Genomic DNA, 27,926 nt, shown 5'->3' with positions numbered 1-27,926 from the left:
TTGCATCATGGTTAAAGTTAACCGTACCGACCACTATGAGAGGGTGAATGTGAATGGGCATCTGACAACTCTCATTCCTCTTCGTCACAGTAACTTCTGTGCTTTACAGCAGGCTGTGATGGTAACCAATAAAGCAGCTCTTAGGTCTGCTACCAGTATCGCAGTGACGAGCACCAGAGGCAGAGCCAGGAAGTGAGGCGCCCCGTGCTAAAGGCTCGGCCCTCCGTCAGGGCCACACTTCCAGGAGCCCCGATCATCCGGCCCGCCGGACGAAAGCAGCGATGCAGCAGGGAGAAATAGATACCATAAAATGTCTGACGTGTACAGTAATATCCATACAGACACACACAGAGAAACACACAGAAGGGCCATGGTAGTAGGGAAATGGGATAAAAACTGAGGATACCTTGAGTTCAAAAACAGAAAACAATTTTCAAAGAACACAAGCGACACCTCTTTAAATAACATGAGAGCGGACGCTGCCAACAGGGGTTTAATTTAGGGCCTCCGCCCCTCTCCCTCTTTCCCTACCCTAGGAGACAGTGCTGTCATACTGCTGGACAAAGGCCTGTGTGTGAGAGTGTGAGTTTAACAAAACAACAACACTCCCTCCCTCTACTGAGAACTTGGCTTTCCATTAAGACAACTCTGCTCTCCATTGAAATACAGCTTCAGCCCATGAAAACAACCCATCAGAACAGCTCCAGCCTTCACTCATGTCTCCCTTCACTGGTGTACATAAACCAAGCACACCATGTTAAACAAGTGGGGATTACTACAGAGAGCAGTTGAGTTTTAGTTCGGGGCTAGATTTACTTCTAGTGCATCTGGGACTGGAGGTTAGTCAGGGGTGCTGCTGTGAGTGTTTACTAACACTAGATGGGGCTCTTGTGCAATAATTGAGGAGTATCATACAGTTGACAGGTTGGTTCCCATGGGAACCAGAGCCAGACCATCATCATCTGAGTAGGGGGCGGTGTTCCTGATTATCGCCCTACCAGAGGGAACCTGGGCTCTACCAACAGACAACAGTGGTGACAGCAATGAACCTCACCGGCCATGGCGTCTGTTACTGTTTAACAACCGTGGTTCCATGGACCAGGCTTCTCAGAGAATCCCCCCTTCTGCAGATAACACCACCGAAGATGAATCACACAAGCGGGAGAGTGATTTCACTGCAGTTTGATCAGTCCGAACTGTAGAAATACAGAATTACCATCTCCATCACTCCCAGCTAATGGAGTCATACCATGTCCACCACCCGTTGATGCCGAGTACGGTTTGTTCCGCAATCCCGAAGATGATGCGTCTCTCCAGTACAGGAAAGTCCCGTCGAATAATGGAGGCAGGCCAAGGACTGGGAGGGAGCCTCCTTTGAGGGGGGTGTGAGGAGTGGGCGGAGGGGCGGGGTAGCGGGCCAGTCTGCCTAATTCCCTGGATTAGAAGCAGCAGTGGATCGGCCCCGGGTTCCAGAGGGAGCACAGAGACAATCTAAACAGCATCATGATTAGAAACGTACTGAGCATTTGGCTTTCATTAGCTACAGACAGTACGCCCAGCCCCACACTGGGGACTGGACCAGCGTCAATACCACGCCTGTCAATCACACGCTCGCAGCCATGCATGCACATACACAAGACATGCTTTAGTCATTATCTTTCCACAATAAAGTAGCCAAAGTAGTGCTCAATTAAAGAAAAGTCGGTCATACAAATCAAAATGTTTCCCTTTTAATCAACATTATACATTTTTGCATAATGTTTTACAATACAATTTACAATTCTTTGGTCCAAGTTCAATAACCGCTGAGGGGTCTTGAACCTTCATAAAGATTAAAGGTAACACACTGTAAAAGATAGTTCAAGCAGCATCGTTTAAATATATCTTAAAAGATCCTGAGGGTGAAGTCTTGAGTGTCTTTAATCATAAGATTGTCTTAGATGTACTGTAGACTACAGAGAGTTAAATGGACTTGTCGAGATCTGAAAATTCAGTCTTCAGCACGCGCGGCACATATTGGAGAACGTTCATTCACTTTCAAAACATATTGGCATGAGTTCACACTATGCAGTCGAATGAAAGACAGCACCAAGGCAGCTGAGAAAAATGTAACACCAATGTATCAATGTATCATCGCCAGATAATGAAACCGCATGCATATGCATGTGTGTGTCTGTACTGTATGTGCAAGATCAGAGATTTTAAAATTATTTAATAAATCAAGACAACATTTTTTAAAAAGCAAACACCGAAACATTTTTTTTTTGTAATCATTACATTATTTGTGTTTACAGCATCATGATTGTAATGAGTCATTTCAATGATCTTTGGATTTTCACCTCGTCTGACTGCCGCGATGGTGTCTCGCGCCGTTCTGTTGCACTTCCCTACTTTCCCATATGTGTTTCTTTGTTATAGTCTTTTCCCTTTAAAGTGTCCGTCCGTGGCGTTGCTGTCGTTGTGCCTGGACCTGGCCTGGCTGAGCCACCCTGATCACACAAACTCTCTCTCTCAGATCAGACCAGACCAGGGTTCCGGGGAGCTATACCCAGGTCACAATGATAAAACTGAGGCTGAGCAGGCCCACGAACAGGCCAAATATCAGCAGGGCCATAGCCTGGAGAGAGAGACAGAGAGAGAGAGAGAGAGAGAGAGAGTGGGAGGGAGAGAGGGAGGGAGGGAGAGAGGGAGGGAGAGAGAGAGGGAGAGAGGTGGCTGTATTTCAGTATTCGTTTCTATATTCCATTGGTTCATGACCATAGTAGAGTGACATTACTCAGTAAGCCGGGTGGTGGTGATATCTGGACACTCACCCCGAGAGACTCCAGGGACTTGAGGGGCTGGTCGCTGAGGCGCAGGTGGAAGATCCCTGGGTACACGAACAGGAGGCAGGTGGACGTGGTGGAGCCTGTCAGGAGAAGAGGGGGGTTTACACACCTCAGTCAGGACAGACCAATAACACACAACCAACCAGTCAAAACCCATAAACCTGGCCACGGCTCAAGAAAAAAACAACTCTCCCGGCACGAAGACTGGTGGAACACGTACCCACGACTCCAAACACGTTCCTGATGTCGGGGACGAATATGGCGAGCAGCAGCACGGAGGTCAGGATGAGGAAGGTGTTGAGGATGTGGTTGAGCCAGGAGAAGGGCCTGGCCCCAAACAGCAGCGTGGTCACAGCCTTACGAGCCTTTGGGGGGGGGGGGGGGCACACACCTTCACAGGTCAGACAACCCCAAGCCAATCAACTAGGTTGTTATCAAGTCAAGGGAGAAACACACGTAATGGTTTTCTATAGACCACAAACACCCAGAGGTGTATCTAGAGGTATTTGTATTTAGTTCTGCCCGTTTGCACTGTCTCGTCTCGTCCCTGCACCCTGTCCAATGTTGTCTACATGTTATGCACCATTGACCGATGCAAGTTCCTAGTATGTTGTAAACTGCCTGGCGATAAACGGATTCCGACTCTCATTCCAGCCGGACGGCCATAGGGAGATCTACTCACGGGGAAGTGGATGAGCGGCACGGTCAGCAGGACGGCCAGCAGGATGGCCAGGCGCACCGACATCACCATGACGTCGCGCGGCATGTACGCGTCGTAGCCGAGCAGCAGCTCAGAGTCCACCTGGCCTGTCGGAGAGAGACGGAGAGTGGGGCGTGTGTTGACACCGCGGTGGGCTCTACGGCGTGGTGACTATGGTATCTCGCCTGGTGAGGCGTGTCCCTCCCCTCTTACCGTAGAAGGTGAGGTAGCCGAACAGGGCGGAGATCAGGTAGAGCAGGAAGCTCAGCGAGATGCTCACGTTAGTGACGTTCTGCATCCTCTTCTTAGTGGGTCTAATAACACACACCAGGAGAGGGATATAGTCTTATAAACCCCAGGAGGTGGAGGGAGGGGGAGGAGGTGAGGAGGAAGACAGACTGACCGGTCCAGCTCACAGTAGATGGGCAGCACGGCCGTGTGGCAGAGGAAGGAGAAGGCCATGATGGGGATGGCATAGGCACTCTGGAACACAACATCAGTCACAGCGCTGCCGTCATTAGCAAATTTGCAAATTACACTGTTACACGTGGGGTCAAGGTGGGAGTGTGTGTGTGTGTGTGTCATTACAAACTGCTCTACGTCTGAAATACTTCAGCCTCCATACTAAAATAGGCACAAAAGAACACTATACGCACAGACACACTAAATGTATTCATGAGGTAACCCGCAAGAGAAGTGAAGTATCACTGGGGTGCTCCTGAACACACACACACACACACGCACACACACACACATGTGCGCTCCGTCCGACTGTACAGCCGGACACTTAAATATGCCTGGCAGGTGGTGTTCCATATATAAGGGACCATCCTTCATGGTTGGGAAATGTCACCATGTCAAACAGCCGGCCGGGTTTCTGGCTCTTCCTAACGTCTCACCAGGACACACGGTCTATTGTACGCAGGCGTGGTGGAGAGAGGGAGGGAGGGAGAGAGAGAGAGAGAGAGAGAGAGAGAGAGAGAGAGTGAGAGGGCGAGCGAGAGAGAGAGAGAGAGAGAGCTGAGCCAGCATGTATACAAACGGTACATTACATACCTTAGTGGAGATGACTATGAGTTTGGCCGTGCATTCCGAGTCCGAAGAATTTGAGATCTGGACAAAATGCATTAAAAAAAAAAAAAAGAAAGAAGGGAATTTATGACTTCAAAGATGAGTTGTGCTTCGCTGCATTCCACAGTCTTGCCTATGATTTGAAAAGAATACAGCCATCTAAGTTGACCCGTGCCTTATTGGGTTGTGTACGGGGAAGCTGCCTGTGTATCCTATGAGGTCAAAGTTCACTTCCAGGCTCTGCCAAGGTCACAGGAACTTCCTCCCCCTTCTTGACCGCCACCAATCACAGGGCAGCGTTCCCCAACATGCTTCTGGTCTTCATCAGGCATAACTGGCTCAGTCAGCCACCAAAGACTCCAATTCAGTAACTCAATCTCCTGGATGTCGCCCTAATTCTACCACCATGAGCCGTGTCTGGACTAGGGCTGCCACATTTTCACAATACAATTATCACGGCAAAGAATAGCACGATAACGGTATTATCACGATATCTATACAATAGCAATCATAAAAATAAAAAAACTGATCACTAAAAATATCTTTTTTTTTTTTTTTTTTGCTCCAATGTTTGTTTTCTCTTCAAAAACTTCAAAAACAATTCAGTTGTCAGTTATGATCAGTTATCATTATTTTTTAAATTTACATTACTATTTCATTTTAAAATGCCATTGTTGTTACGTAAATAGGCTATGATATATCATGCCTGGATTATTTACTAGTATTTCAATTTTTTTTTAAATACCACATTCATTGCGAAAGCGGTGCATTGCGACACCCCTACTAGTGTGGACTACAGCTTGCGGCCCTCAGGTCATCCTCCAGGCCTGAGGTCAGCCTCACCGGGGGGCGTGCGAGAGCTGCTCATGTGGGGATGGAGCGAGGTCGTTACCTGGCTATAGCTGGGCTGATGCAGCGTCACGTTGTGCGGGAGCGGACAGGGGATTGACCATCTCTTCATCACCACCTGGGAGGGAGACGATAGGTTAGATTGAGAACAGAGAGACAGAAGGTCAACTTTTATTCGAGGTAGCTCACCGCGTCTGAACAAAGCGTAGGCTACTCACCACAACGGTAAAGTACAGCATGAAGAGGAATGCAATGCCACTGGTGTAGCCGAGGAAACCTTCGATCAAGAGAGAGAGAGGAGGGAGAGATAGTGAGACACGTCCCACACAGATGACATCCTGACCAATGACTTCAATCAACTCCTCTACCTACCAATCCTGGGCAGCATGGCCAGAGGTAGAACCACACACACCGTCACCAGGACCAGCAACGTCCTGCCGTCTTCATACCAGGCTCCCCTGGACATCAGAAAGGAAAAGACGGGGAGAGACGGGAGACAGGAGACATCACATTTGTTACAATAGGTGACAGCCGTTATCCCAGGAAATATCCCCCACCATCACAGGAAGTATCCCCTACCCTCAGGTTGTCTGGCATGTCTGACGTGATGAGCTGATGGGAGATGAATCTCTCTCCCCCCCGGACCCCTCTCCACTCCCTTCTCTGGAAGTGGACCGGCCCTGGAAATTTGTCTCCATTTTGTGCTCAAATGCAGAACGACAGCCTCATCATGTGGTATAAATTAAGGGCTTTAGCTCTCGCAAACCATAACAATTATGTAATTCACATGCAAACGTTCTGTCGCTCTGTCAGTCGGGGCCAGATTACACTTGCTGAGTTTTTTTTCTGGGGGCGAATAATATTTTCCTTTGCTGAGGGATAGCCTCAGTGGTTTGTCCAGGGGAGGGGGGAGGAGGGGGGTGCGGGCACCAGAGTGACACATGTGGAAGGCATGCTGGCTCCGTTGGGGTCGGGGGTCGGCCGGGGTGGGGGCGACGGGTGCTGAGGGTGGTGGTGCTGGAGGGGACGCAGCATGGGGTCATGGGGGGGCTGGCTCCAAGCCTGTTTATGGAGCTCCCACAGTCAGCAGCACCTGCTCCGACCACATCAACACCCGCTGACCCCTCGTTTGGCAGTTTCATTCGCGCGGGTTACCATGGCAGCCCGGCCGATGGCCTCGTCTGGGGCTGTCTACACGGGGGGCTTCTCTTTAACCGGGTGTCATGTCATGTCACGCCTCTGACCCCCCCCTGCCAACTCCCACTGGTTGACGCTGGTTTGAGCTCCGACGCCCTACCCTAAGTTTAGCCGAGACATCCTGTCTGACTGCTCTGCTACATCTTGGCTAAACCGTTTCCTCTGGGTTTCGACCCACACTGCTATGCCTGGAACACAGGGGTCCACCTAAGGCAATGCTCCATGTAAGGAGGTAAAAAAAAGAGGATACTCGGAATACCCATGAAATGTGGTGCATTTCACGGTATAACAAGCTGCAGGATAGGACTCTGGAGGGGGGGGTTGGCTACCTCTGCCAATGAGTCAATCTCCACCAAGTGTTGGAGATTAGCATAGATCTGCCCAACGCAGCACAAACACGCCCCAGCTGTCCGTGACCTTGGCTCTGTCGCCGGTCCATAACGAGGCGTGGGGGGTGGGCCAATCTACCTAGACAGCGCATTCGTCAGCACGGTCGAACGACTCAAAAAAAAAAAAAAAAAAAAAGATTGAACACAACCGTACAGTATGTCACTCCAGGTTACTGAGATGAATGAGTCTGCAAAGAGGAAATGCTTTTGAATATAAATCAACTAAATGATTTAGCGTTTAATGGGGTCGAATACTGAGTCCGTTAACATCCAAGAGCCACTCATTAACGGAGCTGTTTGGTTTCCCTCGGCACGAGCGGTAATTAGAATGGCAAAACTGATATCCCCTTGTATCGCTCTGATTCCGGGGAACATGTGTGAGAGATTTGGGGCGGAGGAGAGCGCTCTAATACAAAGCAGCTGTGGTAGGAAGACTCGAACGTTGACAGATCGGGGCCCGGGAACCGTCCGCGTCTCTCGCGCCGGTCAGCGTGGGCAGATAATAAAGTGATAGAAGTTGCATTCTTGGCCTTGAGACGTCTCCTCGGGGGCTGCTTTCGCTGGGTGGGGGGGGGGGGGGTGAGGGGGGGAGGGACCACCAGCCAATGAAGGACCTGGGTGATGATGATGATGGTGATGATGATGGCTGAGGAATGGTCCTCTCTCGTACATGTGCTTCTTGTGGGCTGCTCCAGGTTAGCCTGCGCCAGATTGAGGCTTTCCTCCCAATCCCTCGCAGACAGTATATTACTGTATCGTGGTTTGTGGAAATACCTTCACCACATATTTCATACCGTTTCAGTCCGTTCCAGATTATATAGCCTTGCGGTTTGTATAGTCTTTACGTCAGTTACTAGTAACGAACTATAGCTGAGGACACATGATCTGCAGTGTGCTTTGTGGGAAATGTTATATAACTGTAGCTTGATAGCTTAGGCTTTGATGGTTCTGAACGAATGTTCCTTTATTGGAGAGGCTGAGGAAAGGCAGACGTACCCAGGGGCCTCTGGGCTGAGGAAGCTGCTGATGGCCGCGGGAAGCTCTTCCTTCAGGATGAACAGGTAGGAGGACATGGCTGGGGGGAGAAGACATCCACACAGCGTTGTTAGAGTGACGGACGCCTGTGCAGTTACAGGCCAACGCTGAGACGTGAACAAACAAACTCAACGTCAACATCGTGGCGTGCGCCGTTACAGCCACAGATGGGAGACTTGTGAGGGTAATGCATTTTCCAGGAGCGAGAGAAAGGTAGGCAGGCTGAGGTCTCAAAGTCCCCGTCTCTCCCTCTCTCTCTCTCTCTCTGAGCCGACGTTTGGCGGGCGGGGCAGCGGTCCAGCTAAGCTCTCGGTGCCGGCGGTTCAGACGCTGCGCAGATGTTCCGACTGTAGAAGCCCTGTCGGTGGCGGCCAGAGTAAAGACGGGGAAGAATGCTAACAATAATGATCCCTGACGCTAATCCAGGTATGTCTCCTCCCCCGCACTTCCTATGAAACAGGAAATCGCCCCAAGTCTCCCGTGGGCCCCACTAACTCCCATCCAAACTCAAGACTGCCAATCGGAGGGGGTCATTTCCTCTAGGTCAGACTGGGCCCACCAATGACAGAGAGAGAGAGAGCGAGAGTGAGCGAGAGAGAGAGAGAGAGAGAGAGAGAGAGAGACAGGGGCAGAGGGAGCACATTAAGGGAGGGGACTGGGTAGGAGAGAGGGAGACAGTGGGGGAGTATAGTCTGGTCTAAGGGAGGCGGTGTGAGGGGATTTAGTCTGGGGAAGGAGGGGAGAGCCAGGGAGGGATAGCTGGGAACAAACTGCCCTCGGGCCGGTCTTCCAGGCTCCTTTAAAATAACCCTGGACCTTAATCCCTCTGATCCAGTAATTGTTTTCGTTTGAAAATTCCACCAATAACCGTCCTGCCCACACAGGCACATGTATGGACACCCACTTGGTCTAGAGTGGACACACAGCAAGACACAAACACTATGCCTTATGTAAGTGAATAACAGCATTGGGGGCTCTCACAAAGAATGGTGTGAGGGAACCCCAACATTACAGTACATCTGCTCTAAAGCTACGGCTACAACTTTGGACTGCTGCTTCATTTAGATAAGTTATTATAGGGTGTAAGTACTCCCTCTTACTTAAATAAATCAGTCCAGTGGTACAAGTGACGCATGCACGCACACACCCCCTTTTAACCCCCCCCCCAGCCCATTTCAGCTGCCCACTCTATGGAATGTATATGACAACATCTAAAGTTTATGTCATCTATGAATGTCTATAGGAACTCGGGCCTTCTTCTAGACCATGCATCTGGCCTCACATGCTCATACGGAGTTTGACATGGGTCATATACGAGACTTGATGACATGGCTTAGTGGCATGCAGCTGGTTACTCTAAGTTCACATGCAATCTTCCACATACACGACACAGCAGACATTCTTCCCGTAAATATACTTACATTTTATAAACATAAGACCCTTGAATCAAGTTTAAAAAAAAGATTGTTACAAACAATACGTGGTTGAAATAATAACATCAGAAAATGACATGAAATTCAAGAGCATTAGCGGATGCTATATGTGCATGTGGCCAGCAGACACAGCAGGCGGGAGTATTTAACATCAGACACTTTCATTTCATTAAAGAGAGAGAGAGAGAGAGAGAGAGAGAGAGAGAGGGAGGGAGCAAGGGAGGGCAGGAGGGGGAGGGGCCAGCGTGTGTGAGAGCCCTGGGCTACACAGTAATTAAGGTCAATTGGCCCATCAGCCTTTGGCAGAGCAGATGAGTGTTTACTCAGAGTGGAGCTAATTGCGCCCTTATAAAAGGACGACCAGGGGTGCGGACGGACGCATGGGGGGGGCGGGGGGGCACAGTGGAACACACTCAGCAAGCTCTCACACTCACACACAGCCCCATGCTGGGAAAACCACAAACATACCACGAGGGCCACCACCACACAGCCGTAATCCACTCGGGACTGGGCCGCTAATGGCTGTGGAGGAGGGATCACCTCAGCTTCCATCTGGGTGAGAAGCACTGAGGCTGAGTGAGCGAGGGAGAGGGGGAGGGAGGGAGGGAGAGAGGGAGGGGGCGTTCATTAGATCACTCATCACTTGGTGATTTGGGGGAGGGGTTCGCCATCAGTGATCAATTAGAGGAGAAGTCTTGTTTCAGGCCCAGATGGACGAGGCCAGGGGGGACAGCAGCTCAGGGTCAAAGGTTATCAGTTATCAGTGACGCAGGGTAATACAGCCACATGGGAGAAGGCTGGTTGCTGGTGCAGAGCCCTTTGGCCTCCAGTAGGAGGCACTATATGACTCTAGTGTTAACTGTGGTGTGACAGGAGGTGTAAGCCACTCCGCACCTCGCACCTCGCACCTCCCCCCCCCACCCCAGCCTCTCTCTCCGGTCATGGGAACAATATGGCATTCACAGGTAATGTCATCAAAAAGACTGTAGAAAGGGCATGTCTGACTCGCCATGGGCTACACTTGTGTATGGTGGCACTTTATGGCTGATACACACAACCGTAAAAAGACTAATGCCTGAATAAAATTGTATATGGTGTGAAAAGTAGGTGATCTTACCTCCAATGTTTTGAATCAGAATTGTAGTTCCAACCAGAATCTAAAGAGATGCACAGGTGTTTTTTTATTTATTAAACCATAATATTAGATATAACATGTTGATGCAGTGGGGACTTATTCAGTTCTAGTATCAAAAAGGACACTTACTTTGCCTGGCTTTTGCCATGCTCTGCCCCCGAGGTCCTCATAGGAGGTGATACCTGTGCGAAGATCAAAGAGATGCAACAACCACAACCAAATGCACTCACAAAGATCAACCATTGTACTATCCATTGTAATCTCTGCCTGGCCTGTTCTGCCAGATAATAGGATAATAGGATTAGGATTGCAACAGCCACAGATGTCATCGAAATGACATATCATCTTGATTAATCAAATCAAGATAAGGGAGTAAAACAATGCAGATTGATTCACTGAGTCATTGCCTATACAGGGAAGGAGGGGGGCTGGCCCCACAGTCAGCTCACACCTGTCTGGTCACACAGCTTCAGCAGGAGGTGTATAGAGAAGGTCGCTAGACTGGACACAAGCAGCAGGAGGACACTGCAGAGAGAGTGAGAGAGAGAGTGAGAGAGAGAGCGTGGAAAGGACAGAGCTGTCAGTACGGAATCGCACACATTAGTACATGAACGCTAATGATGAACAGGCACACTCAAACTTCTGTAACCTAAATCCACAGGGGCGGGCCTCAAGTAAGGAATTTGGGCTCGTGACAAAGCTGATCGCACAATGTCTTTGTGTGTGTGTGTGTGTGTGTGTGTGTGTGTGTGTCTGTAAACTCTTGCATCATACTCACCAGAAGCCAACTATGCCCGTGCTTGCCATGGCGTAGGCCAGGCCCAGTATGCCACTGCCCATGATGGCGTTCATCAAGTTAAACACAGAGGAGGCGAAGGAGGCTCCTTTAGTCCTGCTGCCCACTGCCCTCTACACACACACAACACGCACACACACACACACACAGAAGGAAAGCAATAGGAAACAGGCTCAATTCAAGAACTTAGGCTACAGACCTTTCAGAGACTTTTCAAAATACAACTGACTTAGGTATAATGCAACAGTAAGGCTACAGTGGACAACTGTTTGCAAGTGGATGAAAAGGCGCTGGCGGCGGAATGCACCGTGGGATCTGGGAGAGGACCGGGGACAGGATGGGGAGGGATTTGAGCCCCTGGCTGCAGGACAGCTGCCTGTGAGCTGTGGATCAGGGCGCTGCCCGGCTCTGTTTGACCCCTCTAATAGGGGATATCCTGGGGAGGACTGGGTACAGCCCTGGTGTCAATGTCACAGCAGCGAGGAGGAGCAGCCAAGCTGGGATTAACCTGGGCCACCAGCTCTGACACAGGGACCATTAAAGAAGGGGACAGTAGGAAGTGTATTATGGCATACAGGACGGCTTAAAATACAAAGTCAGGGGAAGACAAATATGAATGAGTCCCATGGAGTCCCATTATCCCTTCCTGCGAGTCTCAATGAGCTGTTAAAATGTCTGTTATGCTGCAATTACTAATCAGAAAATGAGAAACCACCAATCATATTACAAACTAACGGATTTGCAACCTTACACTTTTCCGTTCTTCAGTCTGTACCTTTTAAAAAGCTGACTTTGAAGGACGTTCACTTGGGAAGGTAGGAAAGTGAGACTTGTGGACATTTAAACAGGACAGGCAGACTGTCTATCAACCCCGGGCTAATAAGTGAAAGATACATTAGAAGTGTGTTTACCCAACTACAGTGGAAAACTATGAGAAGCACTGTATGGCCTATGCCATTGAGGTCCTGTTTCCCAGAACTATGCATTATTTCCAAAGTGCTGATGGAGGAAAATTACACAACTGAACCCAAGTTGTCATGTGATTATCACTAGTTATTTTGACCAACCCGATCTGTTTCTTTGACTTTTATAAATATGTTGCTAGATGTTCTTCCTATAGCCATACGTGCTCAATACCACATACTAGTAGTGACACAGAAAAGGCAATTGATGAAGAACAAATCTGTTCTTCGATCTGATCTAGCAAATGCATGGAGACGCTCGCCTAGCTAGCTCGCCACCGACGAATGCACGGCCACAGTCCCCACTCCCCAGGAAAGATCTCTCTTCAGTAATTCAGCTGAGTGTCCACTTACATTTCCCAGTAAAGGTGTGTTCTCGTTCCCCTGGAGGTCCTCGGCAGCCCCATGGTTACAGCCAGTTCGAGCGGACTCATCGTCATTGATATTCATGTTCCTCTGGAGTTGTGTCCTCGGGCGAGGGGTGAGAAGTGTCCTACAAGAAGCCGTAACACATGTGTGCAGCGTTTGGTGCAAGCGACAGCATTTGTATAGTTACATTTATCAGGCTTTCCAGCCCCTATATATATTATCTACTCTTTTTGATTGTGTTAGCAACTTTACAGCTGACCGCTCATAAAAACACGGCTTATCACACAACGATGTAGTTATCACATGACAAGCAGTAGTCTCTGTCGCACAATGACACGTACTTATGAACCGCATCCAATCAGAACCCGAGAATTCTATTTGGCCAATCGGGTCAGCCCAAACGTGTCAACTAATGATTACGTATAACCATGTTTCGAGGAGGAAACGGAGGCAATGTTGAGGTGAGATGAGAATTAATTTTCTGTTTTTAGCAAGCATATGTTGAATATACATATGTCTATAGTGAATATGTGTACTGTACGAGTAAAGTATACGCTGGCCACACGAACATGTTGCCGCTTTGCTGCTACAAAGCTCTTGCTGAAGCACGGTAGTTCACTATTTAGGGTACTACTAAGCTAGTGAGGTTATCATTCAATGACAAGACCACATGCTGTGTGCATGGGCGAAGAATTTAGGGGGGACGCTGGGGACATGTCCCCATTATGCTGAACAGATCTCCTTCTCTAGTAGTCGCGCCTATATAGCGCCCAATATCGCTAATAGGATTCCCTTGCCGTTTCTTGCTTACGCGTGAGAGGCTGGCTGTATGGTTGAATTTGGTTGCACGGCTACAAAGCTCAGAGCCTCCATCAACAATACAGTTCTGTGCACATACGGGAAATTACTCGCGTCTCGTTTTGATTCAGTATTGAAAGTGCATTTTATTTTTCAATAATGGACAATTCTGTACGGCAACGACTCAACAGGGGATGTTAGTAAACAAACCAGACATGTTTAGGTAGCCTACGTTTTTTGAACCTTATCGGTTGTTATTAATTTGCATGCAGCAAGTGCACATGTGGGCCAAATGCATGATCATCAGTTCAGGAGGTTAAAGAACCAGCCACAGGATAATCAGATCTGACTGTAGGTCAAATGTATGCTTCTTTGTTTTATATAGTGCAAAAAAATCCGTCTCGCGCGCTACGCGCCCTCACATTGAATGTCTCCAGCAAAGTTCAAATCAAACATACACCCTTGACTGTGTGTTTAACCATTTTCCTTGCACTCAGGTTCTTAAATCGGCACCTTACAAACCATTGTACCACAGAAATTGTTGCCATGGCTATTTATTGCACTTAATCCTCAAAGCATACATCTATAACGTTACATTACTGTATTACTGGAACATTTAATTTATCTTGAATCCAGTACTGTACAGTGAAAAATAGATGATGTTTATGCAACATAATGTTTGTGTGGTACATCCTAGAGCACTGAAACAACTGGAGACATCAGGAGAAGAGTCACACTTCTGGTGTGGACAGGACTTGATAGTTTCCTGGAAGTGTGGAATGGGAGGCACCATGCATCTCCAAATCAGACAGTCTTTGAATTGGCTATAAAGAAGCAACAGTGTCCATCTCAGTTTTTTAGGAAATGTCTTCTTACAAGATATTCAGGACAGGCTCTGCCGAGTCCAACTGCTATGAACTGGTGCAATTCTATTAAATATCAGTGATTAAATCCTTGACCCACACAGCATACTGCAGGGCTGCACGTGTAGGCTATAGAAAGCATTACTCAGAACACCAGTAACAGATAAATTGGCTGAATCAGTTGATATTCACCATTGAACCATTCACCATCACCGCTGGTGTACACCAGAAACCAAATTATTTTTCTTTCATGCCAGAAAATGAATACACCCATATTGATTTGACTGTAAGATTCGATTTAGCTTTAAGATTTATATTCATTCAAAATGCACTTGCCATGACAGTTGCGTCCTTCTGCCATTATATCCCCCCAGAAGCCGAGATGGGGCAATCGAAACAGCCCCCATAGAGAATGAATGGGGAAATGTATTGTACCAACTGAATGGTGGGCAATGGACGGTTATTCTCTGTGCTTACGACAGTAAACTGCTCAAAAGAAAGTAGATCGGTAGGCCGAGAGGAATCCAATGATTGTCCACTTCTGGACATTTGGTTGATTTTACTCACCGCAAAGATGACCCATTTCATGCAACAGCTGTACATGATTACGCATGCGCCTTCATCACCTTCGCTGCCATCCTAGGGGGAAACACTGTGTATATTAAACATATTCTGTTTGTTAGGTAACGCTATTTTAACCTTACTTTATTCCTCCAGTAAGCTAGAATGCTAATGGCAGGCTATCTGTAGCTAGCGAGCTTGGTATCATGGATCTTGGGTTGACTGCAGCACTGCCAAAACCAGAACAGTCACTTTCACGCGCTTTGCCCCCTGGTACACCACCGAGCTACAGAAAATGAAGAGAGTGGGGCGTGTCCTTGAACGACGTTTCATCGACTCAGGACTCACTCTTCACAAAATAGCCTATAGAGAACACCAGAAGGCCTACTCAAAGTCTCTCAGTGACGCACGGTCCTGGATCTACTCCCATATCATCAACAATAGCCCTGGAAACTCAAAGCAACTCTTCTCCACCACAAATCATCTCCTCAAACCCCAAACTCCCCTAAAATCGGACACCACACAGGAGCAGTGCAACAACTACATCTCTTTCTTTAGGACGAAAGTAGACAACATACGCTCCTCTCTCTCCAGCACCCCTGCCCCTCCAGTCCCAACTGTCGACTCGCAGCCTGGGACTTCCCAGCCTCTCTGCTGCTTTGTGGACATCACACAGCGTGAGGTTGAGGACATCATGAAGAAGATGATACCCTCCACCTGTGTCCTGGACCCCTTTCCCTAGGGCTGTAACGATTATTACATAATCGTCAAACCGCGATTATTTTATCTGACCGCGATTGTTTTTTGTAACCGCGGGTATGAAAAAAAAAAAAATTGAAAAAAAAAAAAAAAAAAAAATTTTTTTTAAATAAAATAAAAATATGTTGCAGAGTTAATATGGTAGCAACCCTAGTTCAATGGAATTCTTCAACTTGTTGGCACTTGTCCTATACGTTCATAGCAAATAATGACAAGAGACACTGTATTAAAGAAGTATAGAAGCACTGATGCATTGTCCACTTCATGTGGTATTTGTATACTCCAAATTTTCTTAATTGTAATTTTTCAATGCTTTTTTTATTGAGGAGGATATATGTTCTATGTAAATGTTAACATTCATGATATTAAAGAGGAGTGGTTTTAAACCACAGGTTTACTTCATAGGCTGAGTACTTGTGTTATTAGGCTAAAAATGAGTCAGAACCCGGAACCCACTCACTCACTCACTCACTCCCTCTGTGTCTGTCTGTCTTTCTCTTTCTCTCTCTCTCTCTCTCTCTCTCTCTCTCTCTCAAACACACACACTCTCACTCAAATCATGCGGACATGAGCATCAGTGCCAGGGCCGGCCCGTGGCATAGGGGAAGTAGGCGGCCGCCTAGGGTGCCAGATCGGCAAGGGGCCCTAGTGGTGTGATGCGAATCCCCCCCCCCCCGGTCAACAACTCTGACAATTATTGTAATAATCACAATTATTTTTCGGACAATTAATCGTTAAGCAAAATTCATAATCGTTACAGCCCTACCTTTCCCTCAGCCCTGATAAAAACCCACTCCTCTACCATAAGTCCTTTGATTACCAAAATCATAAACCACTCCCTCCTGGCTGGTCATGTTCCCACTGCCCTGAAAATTGCAGTCATCAAACCACTCCTTAAAAAGACCCAAAAGTGTTTGCCAACTACCGGCCTATCTCCAACCTCCCATTCCTATCTAAGGTGCTGGAAAAGGCAGTTGCTGCCCAACTTCATGACCATCTAAAAACCAATAACTTGTTTGAGAAGTTCCAGTCTGGTTTTCGCTCTGGCCACAGCACGGAAACTGCTCTGGTCACCAACGACCTGCTGATGACGGCTGACACTGGCTCACCATCCCTTCTCATCCTTCTTGACCTCACTGCAGCATTTGACACCGTTGACCACCGCATCCTCTTACATCGCCTTCACTCCACCATTGGACTCACTGACACTGCCCTAAACTGGTTCACGTCCTATCTCACCAGAGGAACGGAGTATGTCTTCCTGGGAGAGGCAAAGTCGGACACACTCTCTGTCACCTGTGGTGTCCCTCAAGGATCAGTCCTTGGCCCCACCCTTTTTATGCTCTACATGCTCCCCCTTGGCCGTATCATCAGCCGGTATGGAATATTGCTATGCTGATGACACCCAACTCTACCTCTGAAAACAAATCCACCCCCCTCTGCAGCCCTGCCATCATCCACACTAATCACCTGCCTGGAGGAGATAAAGGCATGGATGAAGCACTTTCTGCAGCTCAACAGCTCAAAAACAGAAGCCATTCTCATTGGCACCCCACACCAGACCCGGACATCCACCATCACCAGCATTACCTTCTCTGGTCATGGCATCCACCTCTCATCATCAGTTACTAACCTGGGTGTTAGAATGGACCCCCACCTGACCTTTGAGGCTCACATCAAACATCTCTGCAAGACCTCCTTCTTCCACCTCAGGAACATTGCAAAACTCCGCCCCACGCTCACTCTCTCAGATGCTGAAAAGCTTGTCCACGCCTTTGTCTCCTCCAGGCTGGACTACTGCAACACTCTTTTCATCGGGATCCCTAGCAAGAACATCCAGAAGCTGCAGTACATTCAAAACAGTGCTGCTAGGATCCTGATGAAAGTGCGAAAATACGACCACATCACACCTGTCCTCAAATCCCTTCACTGGCTTCCTGTCCCACTCAGGATTGAGTACAAAGTCTCCCTGCTTACCCACCAGTGCCTGCATGGAAATGCCCCCCCTCTACCTCAAAGAGCTGCTCTCCCCCCAATCCTCCACTCGACACCTCCGCTCTGGACAGGCCAACCTCCTCCAGCCCCCGAGGACCAAGCTCCGAACCATGGGAAACCAGGCTTTCTGCTCCGCTGCTCCCAGTCTGTGGAACGCTCTTCCTGACCATCTGAGGGCACCACAGACTGTGGATGCCTTTAAAAAAAGGCCTAAAACCCATCTTAAGAAAACCTTTTGTTTTTAAGAATGCTAGCTTTAGCCCTATGAAGCATTCTTTTTTCTAAATGTTTATACTTACTATCTGTAGCACTTTGAAATTGTTAATTCGATGTAAAGTGCACTTACAAATAAAATGTATTATTATTATTATTGCTCGGGAGCATATCCTGCTGCGCACGCATAAATACTTTCTACTACAGCGGCTGTCGAGAACTGCTGATCCAACACTGCACACTCGGGGGTACTGAGAAACTTACAGTAGATATCGAGTTGATTATATCACAACTAGCTGTTTTTTCAGTAAATCTGTATTTGATTTTCTTCACATTAATAAACCCTATATTATTGCAGGCAAGTATGTATACGGAAGCATGTCTACAGCAGCACATCTTCAATTATCGTCAAAATGTAATATTATTATATTATATATTTGGATATTGACCATTGACACCTTATTTCCAAGAAGACATGACATTTTCTTTTGAAATGTCTCTTCTGAATCACACCTCTTTTAAAGGTAGTAGATGTGCTTAATAAACCTATCAGACCCGTCACTGACGTGGTCTGTTTTCAATTTTGTGCTAGTAACAGCTTGATATTAAGAAAATAAAATGAGGAGACTGAAAATTCCGGTTCCACAGAGTGAGGCAGCATTCTATCCTCAACTGTAAACCAAAACTAGCTCTCTGAATGTTCGACCTGATGAGTTTACTTTTACTTCGTGCCAGCATTCCAGCTACTCTTATTTTGCTGTTGGGTCAGCTTTGCCCAAAATGAATGAGTGCGTTCATATTGTCCTGCCTAAACCTGTTTATTCTGCCTCTGTTGCCCCCAAACTCACCTCCCCTGGGGATTAATAGTCTCATCTGATCTTGTCTTTTACAGGATTGTTCCTAGAATCCTCACGATTCTACATCCTCAGAACTGTGCGGGATCCCTTTATCTGCGACCTACCCTGCTGTGCCCTGGTGTCCTACGCCCCAAGCGAGCGTCAACGTGTCCCCTCAGCGTTCCCGAGCCCATGCCTGAGCCCCAGCCCGGCGCGGTGGAGCCCACCCTCTACACAGCTCCTCCGGAGGTCCGCGGTATGACCCGTCTCGACAGAGACGCCTTCGCCCGGACCGTGGTTGTCCCGGCGTTGCGCGTGCCGAAAGAAGTCCTCAACAAGCTGGTAAAGAGCCTGAAGAAGGTGGCCCTGCAGCGGCCGGGGTTGAGGCGGGTGGTGGAGGACGACGGCGAGGGCGCCGACGTTAACCACCGGCTCCTGCTGCTGGACCCCTCCAGCGTGCCCTCGCCCGGCTCCTTCGGCGCCGCCGAGGTCGAGGCGCTGGCGTCGCTGGGCGTGCCGCGGGAGCTGCGGCGCTACGAGCTGCGCCTGACTTACGACAACCTGAAGAGCGAGGAGGTGCTGCGCGCAGTGCTGCCCGAGGGCCAGGACGTCACTTCCGGCTTCAGCCGCGTGGGACACATAGCGCACATGAACCTGAGGGACCACCAGCTGCCGTACAGGAGCCTCATAGGTGAGACGGTAGTCTCGCATAGCCAGACCCGTCTCCGCGCTTCGTTTAGGCTGTGTCAGCGCTGGAGGTCTGACTAGAGTTATTACCATTCGGGGATAAAGGGGGGAAAAACGCTGTTTTTTGCAAGGTTGTTGTTTCACGTAGTCTGGATTGGCCGACCACATGAATCGGCGCCACTGATTGGGCAGTGATAAACGAATGACGAGGCATATCCCCAAACCCTACATCCATTGAGTCAGACTAGTGAGATGGACACAGAGCTGGTCTGGACTACTCTTAGTATACAAGACTAGTAGGCAGAATCAATGACGCATTATCAAAGTGAGGCACTTCTTATTCCTTGACCACACACCAGAGATCGGGTTTCCTGGATTTGGTCAATTAAGGGTTGAGACACATTAAGTATAAGTGGAAATAAAAAGGGTGCTGATTCATCTTGCTGGACTGAACGAACATCAATCACTGTCTCATCTGCTGTTTTTTTCCTACACCCAGGCCAAGTCATAATGGATAAGAACCCGGGGGTGACCTGTGTGGTCAATAAGACAAACACCATTGACTCCACCTACCGCAACTTCAAGATGGAGATGCTGGCTGGAGAGGAAAACATGGTGGCCAAAGTGAGTTATAAGTATCAGATACCTTATGATTGAATTTAGAATCAGATACCCTGTGATTGAATTTAGAGGCAACTCAGTGTGGGCCTATATTTACCACCTGTCTAGCTACAGGCTGTATAAATAGTGGGATATACTGTAGTAGCTGCCTCCTCTAATCTCCTTCCTTTAGTTTATTGCCGGTGTCGTAGAATTTGTTAAAACCTTCCCCCTCTGCAGAGGTTGATTCAAACTAGCGCATCTGAGAATTAGGCTACTTGTTTCTTGTGAACGTCGTTTCTTCCCGCCACACAGGTGAAGGAGAACGGGGCGACCTACGAGTTTGATTTCTCCAGCGTGTACTGGAACCCTCGCCTGAGCACGGAGCACGAGCGCGTGGTGGCCCTGGTCGAGCGCGGCGACGTCGTGATGGACGTGTTCGCCGGCGTGGGTCCCTTCGCCATCCCGGCGGCCCGCCGCGGCGCCGCCGCCGTGCTGGCCAACGACCTGAACCCCGAGTCCTACCGCTGGCTGGAGCACAACTGCAAACTGAACAAGGTGGACAGCAAGGTCAGGACTTTTAACCTGGACGGCCGGGCCTTCATCCAGGGGCCCCTGAAACGGGAGCTGCCCGCCCTGCTGAAGGGCACCGCCGGGGTCCACGTGGTCATGAACCTGCCCGCCCTCGCCCTGGAGTTCCTGGACGCTTTCAGGGGCCTCCTAGACCAGGGCCTTTCCTGCGACGCCAATCTGCCTCGGGTGCACTGTTATGGGTTCTCCAAAGACGACGACCCCCAGAAAGACGTGGTGGAGAGGGCCTCCGCCAGCATCGGGTTCCCCCTGGAAGGAAGGTGTTCCGTGCATCTGGTGAGGAACGTTGCTCCCAACAAGGAGATGATGTGCGTGAGCTTCACCATCCCCAAAGAGGTTCTTTTCAGTAGTGACCGCAAACTGACAGGTGAGCACAAAACATTTACACAGCATTCAAGACAAACACACACATTTGCTCTATGGGTTGATAAAATACCACATTATCCATCCTCTCCTCAGGGCCCACAGAGGAGCCAGCGCCAAAGAGGCAGAAATGTGAGGAGACGACAGACTGAACGCCGTACTGTAGTACGCTCTGAAACCGTAAACTCGCCTTGTACATTTTTTCTCCCCCTCATCCCTGAAATCTGTTTTTGTTTTACAATAAAGTGTCATTGATGGCTGTCATGATGATTCATCATGATGCCGCTATGAAAGATGGCTGCTACTTAGGAACAGTTCAATGTTTGAACTGCTGGCTCTCATTGTTGTCCACAATTTACGTTGAGATAATACACGCCGGTACAGGCTTTTCCAATGATTTATTTTCATAAATTAAAAAAAGGTGGACATAAAATACAAAAGAATAATCTGCACATCCCGGTCTGAGCTCCGTCAGGCCGCAGTCTGGCGTCACAGCCCCGTTCCTCCAGCGGGGCGGCCGCAGTCCAGTCACAAGAATTTACACCCTCGGCCCCCTCGGCTGAGCTGCTCTCTCTGCTCCGGGCGGGGCCGGGGGGGGGGGTGTCAGCCCAGTGGAAGGAACAGCCCGCTGAAGGCGTCCTGGATAGCTCGATGACACGCCAGTCCGGAGTTGTATCCCCCGGCAGTGTCCTGGGGCAAGGCGACGCGCACGTGGTTGAGATACCTGCCCAGACGGGGAGAGAGACAAGACTCTGGTTACTACAGGGGTGTTAGCGTTGGTTACGCTGCAGCCTAACACTATTGTTACAAAGGGCGTTCAGGTCCCCTGGTTCATACTCCCTGTGTAGACAAAGGGTTACTATGCAGTTCTCTTAAGTGTTCATTGAGTATCAGTTTGCTTTTCTTCGATTCCACACCCAAGTTTTTTTTTTTAACTGCCCTCGCAAACACCTTGTGCCTGAGAGCCCCTCCATCATGTCTCCATTATAGCGTTATAGGTGCCTTTTATTTTTTAAGTGCTTACAGATGTAGCCTGCCATTGCACCCCCCCGCCCCCCCCCCCCCCTGTTCTCTTCAGGTTCCCAAGCCATGGCGAGAGTCACTGTGTTTATTTTCACTGGGAGCCCAAGATGGAAAAACAGCCAAGCTGTCAGCTACATCTAAGCCCATCGTCTCCGTGGTGATGATGGGCACTCGTCTACTTGGGAGGGGAGGAGACTAGGGTTGACCTGTGGCCCCACCCACTCTAATCCTTCCTCACACACACACACACACACACACACACACACACTCTTCAGTCCTGGGCTGTCAAAAGTGGGCACCAGGGGAGCAACCTCCACACACAAAACGGGCCTCTTCGGCCTCCGACTGTCTCGGGCCGCTAAGCTAACAAAGTCCTCAAGCAGCCGAGATCCAAAGCGACTGAGACAGGAGGCCTGCCTCCCCCACCCTTCCCCCCTTTACCTGCAGCTCCCCAAGACCCTCAGCCCCAGCAGAGAGCCCTAAAGCCCCCACACGAGTCTGGCTATGCGGCCCCCCGTCCATGAGAGCCGGGGAAAACTTCAAAGTGAAATAGGAAGCGAGCCCAACAGATAGCCCTCTGTGATTTCTCCTCCGGTCTGGCTTGCTATTCAGGGTAACCCAACACCTGTAGGGAGGCTCAGAGAGACTGTGGGAGGAAGACTGTGTGTGTGTGTGTGTGTGTGTGTGAGAGAGAGAGAGAGAGCCAGGAGAGGAGACAGAAAGCACAGCGAGTGGGAGGGAGTATATGAATAGCAGGCCACATGCCGTAATGCATTTCTTTTGTCTTTTATAAAAAAAGGTCCCTAAAACCGAGATGCGACAAAATCATACTTCTGATCACCGATTCCGACGCGTCAATCCGACGTCCGTGAATTCCGGCGCGCTACTGTACGTGCATACAGACAGAGTGAGAAGGGGACTGGGGCGATCGGGTTCTACGCATGTAAAGACCACTCATCGTCCACTAGAGAAACAACACACAAGTTCAAAACCGGAGGCCCAGTGATTAATAATAACTTCATTAAGCCAAAGCTCCTGTAGCCTGTCCTTCACGGGGCACTTGAGGGAGCCCTTCTCATATGGCTTCCTGCTCGGCTGCCTCCATCAGATGAGTGCTGCCTATTGATTATATTGTACTGGGGCCTTTTTAACGGTGAAAAAGTGGGCTATTTACAGCGCGGCTAAGTCTGCTCTTCCTGCTAATCTAATCCCCAAGCTACTCATGTGGTCATTCCTTCCAAGAAAGCTGAGAGCTCTGTGTAACTTTATACCTGCCTGCCCCTGAGGAGAGAGAGGGAGACAGAGAGCCCGTGAGGTAGGGGGGTGAGGGAGGAAGACAGAATAATGCGGGAAAGGCAGGAGGGGGGGGGGGGGGGGGGCTATGAGGTTAAATCACCTTTGGGTATCATGATCAGCGATCCTCTCCGGCTCTTAGGCTGACCCTGGCTGGCCTCTGCTCGCCCCCCCCCGACACCGTAGGTTAGTTCAGTTCTGCTCCATTAACTCCTGCTCCTGTAAGTGCATCTCCTCCCCGAGCTCTGCTTCTACACACACTCGCACACACACCTACGCGCGCACACACACGCGCCGAAGGTCGCACACTCCCTTGCGCTAACGCACTCCTCTACAAACCATTACGTCAGCGTTCTTCTGCGGAGACGCCACAGATCCCCGTGCATCGGCCGTATTTGACGGCGTTGACGGGAACAGACGTCAGAGGTGTGTTACACTACACTGCTGGTCTAGTCTACACCAGACAAACGGGCAGACGGCCTCCTTTCAAGGCGTTCTCAAAGAGGACACAGACACTGACCACAGCCCACCACACCGGCTGAGTGACAGAAACAAGACACTGTACACAGCTCCCATCCAGCACCGCCGCTGCTGCTGCTACTGTTTCAGCGTGCTGCTGTGTAGCGTCTGAAACAAAGTCAGACTTCTCCTCTCCTCCCACCCCCAGACCCCTCTCAGTCTCTCAGAGGACTGGGCTGCCTTTTGTTCACAGGGCCCTGAAACCCAAGCCGTTTCGGCCGGTAACATCTTTCACTCTCCAGGCCCCACTGGAGCATTAGCTGCAACTCGATCTGGGCCTTTTCAAAGCCTCCTGTTATTGGGTAAATATGGGTCACTTTGGACTGCTCCATTATGTCGCTTAGGGGGAGCGGGAATAGACTGGCGCAGGTGAAAGAGGCGACTGAATGACAACTGAATGACTGTGGGGGTGGGTGTGGGGGTGTGTGTGTGTGCGACACTGAATTTGTCAGCATGGAGGATTACAGCGGTGTTCTTTAGTACAAAGACATGTGCACATTGCCGCATGACTAACTGGTAATGTCTCCCTGTTAACACACTCAGTCAAAATCAGAGAGAACCTACAAAATTAAGTTCTTACTTTCTTACTTATGGTGTTTTTACTGGAAATAACGATGACCGAGTAACCATAATGTTATTCTAGAACCTCTTTTTTTTTTTCCAATATTTATGCTACCATCCAGTCCACCCTCCTCTCAAAGAGCCAAAATGCCTCCAAACCGTTGGACCTATCAACATTTTTCCTTTTGGGTTTGGAGGAAGCGTGAATACCTGGGCTATGTCTCCTGCTCGGACTAATAACCCTCACGGATTTCCCGACGGGACCCCAGGAGCAATTCCCTGCTCCCGTTGCCTGGAAAACGACACGGCGCCCCATCCCTAATTCAAAGTGAAAAGATAAGTGGCGAAACGTTCCGGCGGGTTCCGCGTGGTTTCCAGCTGAGAATGTGTGGCTTCTCTTTTGTGTTTCGGAGGAGCGATGTGGCGGAGTAAAAAAAAGGGGGGGGGGGGGGGTTCTGGCATCGCCGGCCTGACCGAGCCAGAAGGAAAACAGGCTTGGTTCTGGGAGCAGATATCTGAGGGATGAACCGGCCTGGTCGGGTCTAACTCCCCCTCCCACCTCCCTCCACTGTCTAGACTCCACGTGTTGCCTTGGCCCTGGAGGAGAAGGGCTGGGGAGGGAAACCCAGCCATGGAAAAGAAGAGAGGGGGCCGCCTGGATATAATGCTGCCGTGACCGACTCAACATGGCACTTAAGTCACACTCGGCACTCTCGCTGGACCGCAAGCGGACTAAATGAGAGACGAACGACTGCGCTCATTTAAACCAGTTGTGCCGATGTTGGTTCAGGTGGTGCGGTGGCGATGCGTCTGATTGGGGGGGGGGGGCGGCGGTTACGGGCCCTGCGCGTGGAATATTACGCGAGAGGAATAGGTCCCCGTCTGTACACGCGCGCCGGTTGCCTCGGCGAATGACAGGCGCTCCCCTTCGCCGTCAGAAGTGACCGTGAATCACCGGGAGCCACGGGGACTGGTGACGGCGGGGCCAGCTGCCGGGACAGCGCGTCTCTCTGTCTCCGCGTCTGCTCCGGCCCTGACCTCGGACCGGCCTCGCGGCCTCAGCACCTGTCTGCTCTCATAGAGGCCGCTCTGATCCAGGGACAGTTGTTTGCGCAGCGCCGAGGATCAAAGGGAAGAGTACTAGAAAAGACCTGTGACGAGAATGACCAGAGACAGGGAATCCCAGCATGAAACGAGGACTGGACAGTGGGGGGGGACCAATACCTAATACAAAGCTCAATCAATGCACCCTCACCTATATGACAGGTCAGAGGGCACACAGGACCCCCCCCCCCGGAGCAGACAGACAGGCTCTACTGTGTGTGTGGGGGGGGGGGGGGGGGGCAAGGCTAGTGGCTATAGGATCTCCACATATGGCCTGGTTCATGGTCCAAGCACAGCCAGTCCTGAGGCTTTTGGACAGCAGGCCTCCTGTCCGGAAGTCTTCCTTTAGCGCTGCGCTCCAGCGGCGCTCGGGAATCCTGGCCTGGGAAGAGGCTTGAGGGGGGCGGGATTGGGGGGGCGGGGGCGGTGCAGAGCCACACACCTGCCGGATGATTTGTCATTATAGAGGGGTCAGCACTCAGCTGTCACCCCCTAATCACCCCACCCCCGGCCCACTCTTGCTCCTCCAAAAACACCCCCTGCATTCCTCAGGCGTCTCCGGTTACACACACTCACAGCTCCGCTACCCTCCGCCCCCGCCTCCTCCTCCGCCCCAAGAACACAGCCACCGCAGGGCCAGAGAGTGAGACCGCATGGGGGCGGGTGCGGGTATGTGTTTGTTTTAAGTTAAAGCGGCCTGCGCGTCCATCTACACACACACCAACAGTGCAACGAAAGTTCTTAAGCTGTACTTGCAGACCGATAAAGCAAAGATTTCTAGAAAGGTGTGTGTGTGTGTGTGTGTGTGTGTGGGCGTGTGTGGGACCGGGCCGCCGGCGGCACGGCCCAACACAGAGCCCTCTCACAGGTATACTATATCTGTCAGCGCTGGTCTTTCATCGCGCGAGGTCGGAGGTCAGGCTCGTTTCCATGGGATGCCGTTTCCTCCAGGACACGAGAGTGTGAGGTGGTATCCGCCGCTGGGCGGGGCCAGCCACATACAGGGATCTCCGCGATGTGACATCATATACTCAGGAGGCCGCTGAGCCCTTAGCCGTTATCATGTATCTTATCGTCGCTAGCGGGTCCCATTCCAGAGACAGGAGGGGTATCAGTAACACTTAGTTAAGGGACCACTTTTAGAGTGTTAACACGAGCGCCGCGCGACACTTGACATTAGCGCTTCTGGATATGCGTGGGTCATCTGCGGTGACTGACGACCCACGAGCGGACAGTTTGCTGATATTATAGAAGAGCAAAAAAGGTCTATAGCGTGGGCTGCGTCTGTACAGACTGCTGCGTTAAAGTAGACGGGCCTTTTGTGTAGCTCTCTACCAGGCCGAGAACTTAACTTCCCTACCTTCACCTCTATGGTATCAGTCACACACGCCTGCACTTCCTCAGTCTGGCCTGGCGGGGGCAGTAGAGCCTGCCTGCCTGACCCAACTACTGACTCCCAGCACATGGCACGCTGCCATACACTAGGCCGGCCACTTGGTACAACGGCAACTTGCGTTACCAGCCAGCAAGATGCTGCCTCTCAAGGCCTGCCCACTGCCACCCCTACCCCCCACCCCCCCCCCTACCCCTGGAGAGACAAGGAAACAACCTGGACTGTGGGGAGGGGGGGGGGGTAATTATATGACATCAGTGTCATCGTTAACCAAATGGGGCTGTAAACAATGGGAGAGAGAGAAGCATATGCTCCGTGCCCAGTGGCTGTTCGGGCAAGGACACACCCACGCGGTCCACACACACACACACACACTGCAAGGGGAGTGCCCTGATTGTCCTATGGAACATATTGGGGGTAGAACACTGCTTGGCCCTGGGAGAATAGGTCTCTCCCGTGAGAGTTCCTCTGCTACACAGGTATCGGTTTCCTGAGCACCTTGGGCCTTAGGGAGAGGCGGGAGGATTTCAATTAGGGGGAGAGAGGGAGGGAGTGAGGACAAAGGGAGGGAGAGAGGGAGGGGGGCAGTGGGATATTCATACATCATGGCGGAGAGGTACTTTCTACAATTAGCCGTGTGAGGCAAGCCCCCACAGCGCGGCCCCACGTGATGACGGCAGTTTGTTTTCCTTCCCCCGGCTCTTAAGAGGGGAAAATGAGCCAGCTAATCCCCCCTCTGTACATCACTGAGCCTTCTGCCCTAGGGGGGAGGTGAGGTACACACACACACACAGGGATCCTGTGTGTGTGTGTGTGTGTGTAGAACATCATTGGGTTTGGTATCGAAGCATCTTGCTTGGTACCTTGCTTGACTTACATTTTTGTGTTTGTATGAAGGTGTGTGTGTGTGTGTGAGAAAGTGCGTGTTTGTTCGTGTAATAACAGTCGAGAGGGGGATGTCGCCTCGCTCTCAGCTGGACGTCGACCCCGCAGCCTGTAAACA

At 50.2% G+C, this 27,926-nt stretch overlaps 3 protein-coding genes across 3 annotated transcripts in view; 1 reads left to right on the top strand and 2 right to left on the bottom strand.

The window, feature by feature from the left end:
- Nucleotides 1–1,826: 1,826 nt before the first annotated feature.
- Nucleotides 1,827–12,880, bottom strand: slc38a6 (solute carrier family 38 member 6). The gene is made up of 16 exons (XM_084437934.1): nt 12,750–12,880; nt 11,416–11,546; nt 11,089–11,162; nt 10,767–10,819; nt 10,620–10,659; nt 8,031–8,109; nt 5,821–5,906; nt 5,667–5,725; nt 5,492–5,566; nt 4,585–4,641; nt 3,932–4,011; nt 3,742–3,842; nt 3,511–3,635; nt 3,049–3,193; nt 2,814–2,908; nt 1,827–2,617 (listed from the first exon to the last, which is right to left on the bottom strand). The coding sequence occupies exons 1-16, from the start codon at nt 12,843–12,845 to the stop codon at nt 2,543–2,545; spliced, it is 1,371 nt and encodes a 456-aa protein (XP_084294060.1). The 5' UTR covers nt 12,846–12,880; the 3' UTR covers nt 1,827–2,542.
- A 328-nt stretch (nt 12,881–13,208) lies between these two features.
- On the top strand, nt 13,209–21,241 carry trmt5 (tRNA methyltransferase 5). Its single transcript, XM_084438177.1, has 5 exons — nt 13,209–13,225; nt 18,846–19,480; nt 19,976–20,100; nt 20,392–21,034; nt 21,127–21,241. Exons 1-5 carry the CDS (start codon nt 13,218–13,220, stop codon nt 21,180–21,182), a joined length of 1,467 nt encoding a protein of 488 aa, XP_084294303.1. The 5' UTR covers nt 13,209–13,217; the 3' UTR covers nt 21,183–21,241.
- A 216-nt stretch (nt 21,242–21,457) lies between these two features.
- Nucleotides 21,458–27,926, bottom strand: part of mnat1 (MNAT1 component of CDK activating kinase) — a 35,117-nt gene continuing 28,648 nt past the window's right edge. The window contains exon 8 of the mRNA XM_084437840.1: nt 21,458–21,754. Coding sequence (XP_084293966.1) covers nt 21,634–21,754 — 121 coding nt within the window. The 3' untranslated portion in view covers nt 21,458–21,633. The remainder of the gene's footprint in view (nt 21,755–27,926) is intronic.

Source organism: Borostomias antarcticus, assembly GCF_949987555.1.
Source record: "Borostomias antarcticus genome assembly, chromosome: 5".
In the NCBI taxonomy this organism is placed as follows: Eukaryota; Metazoa; Chordata; class Actinopteri; order Stomiiformes; family Stomiidae; genus Borostomias; species Borostomias antarcticus.
The sequence above is the reverse complement of the archived record's forward strand: the minus strand, read 5'-3'. Positions and strand labels throughout refer to the sequence as shown.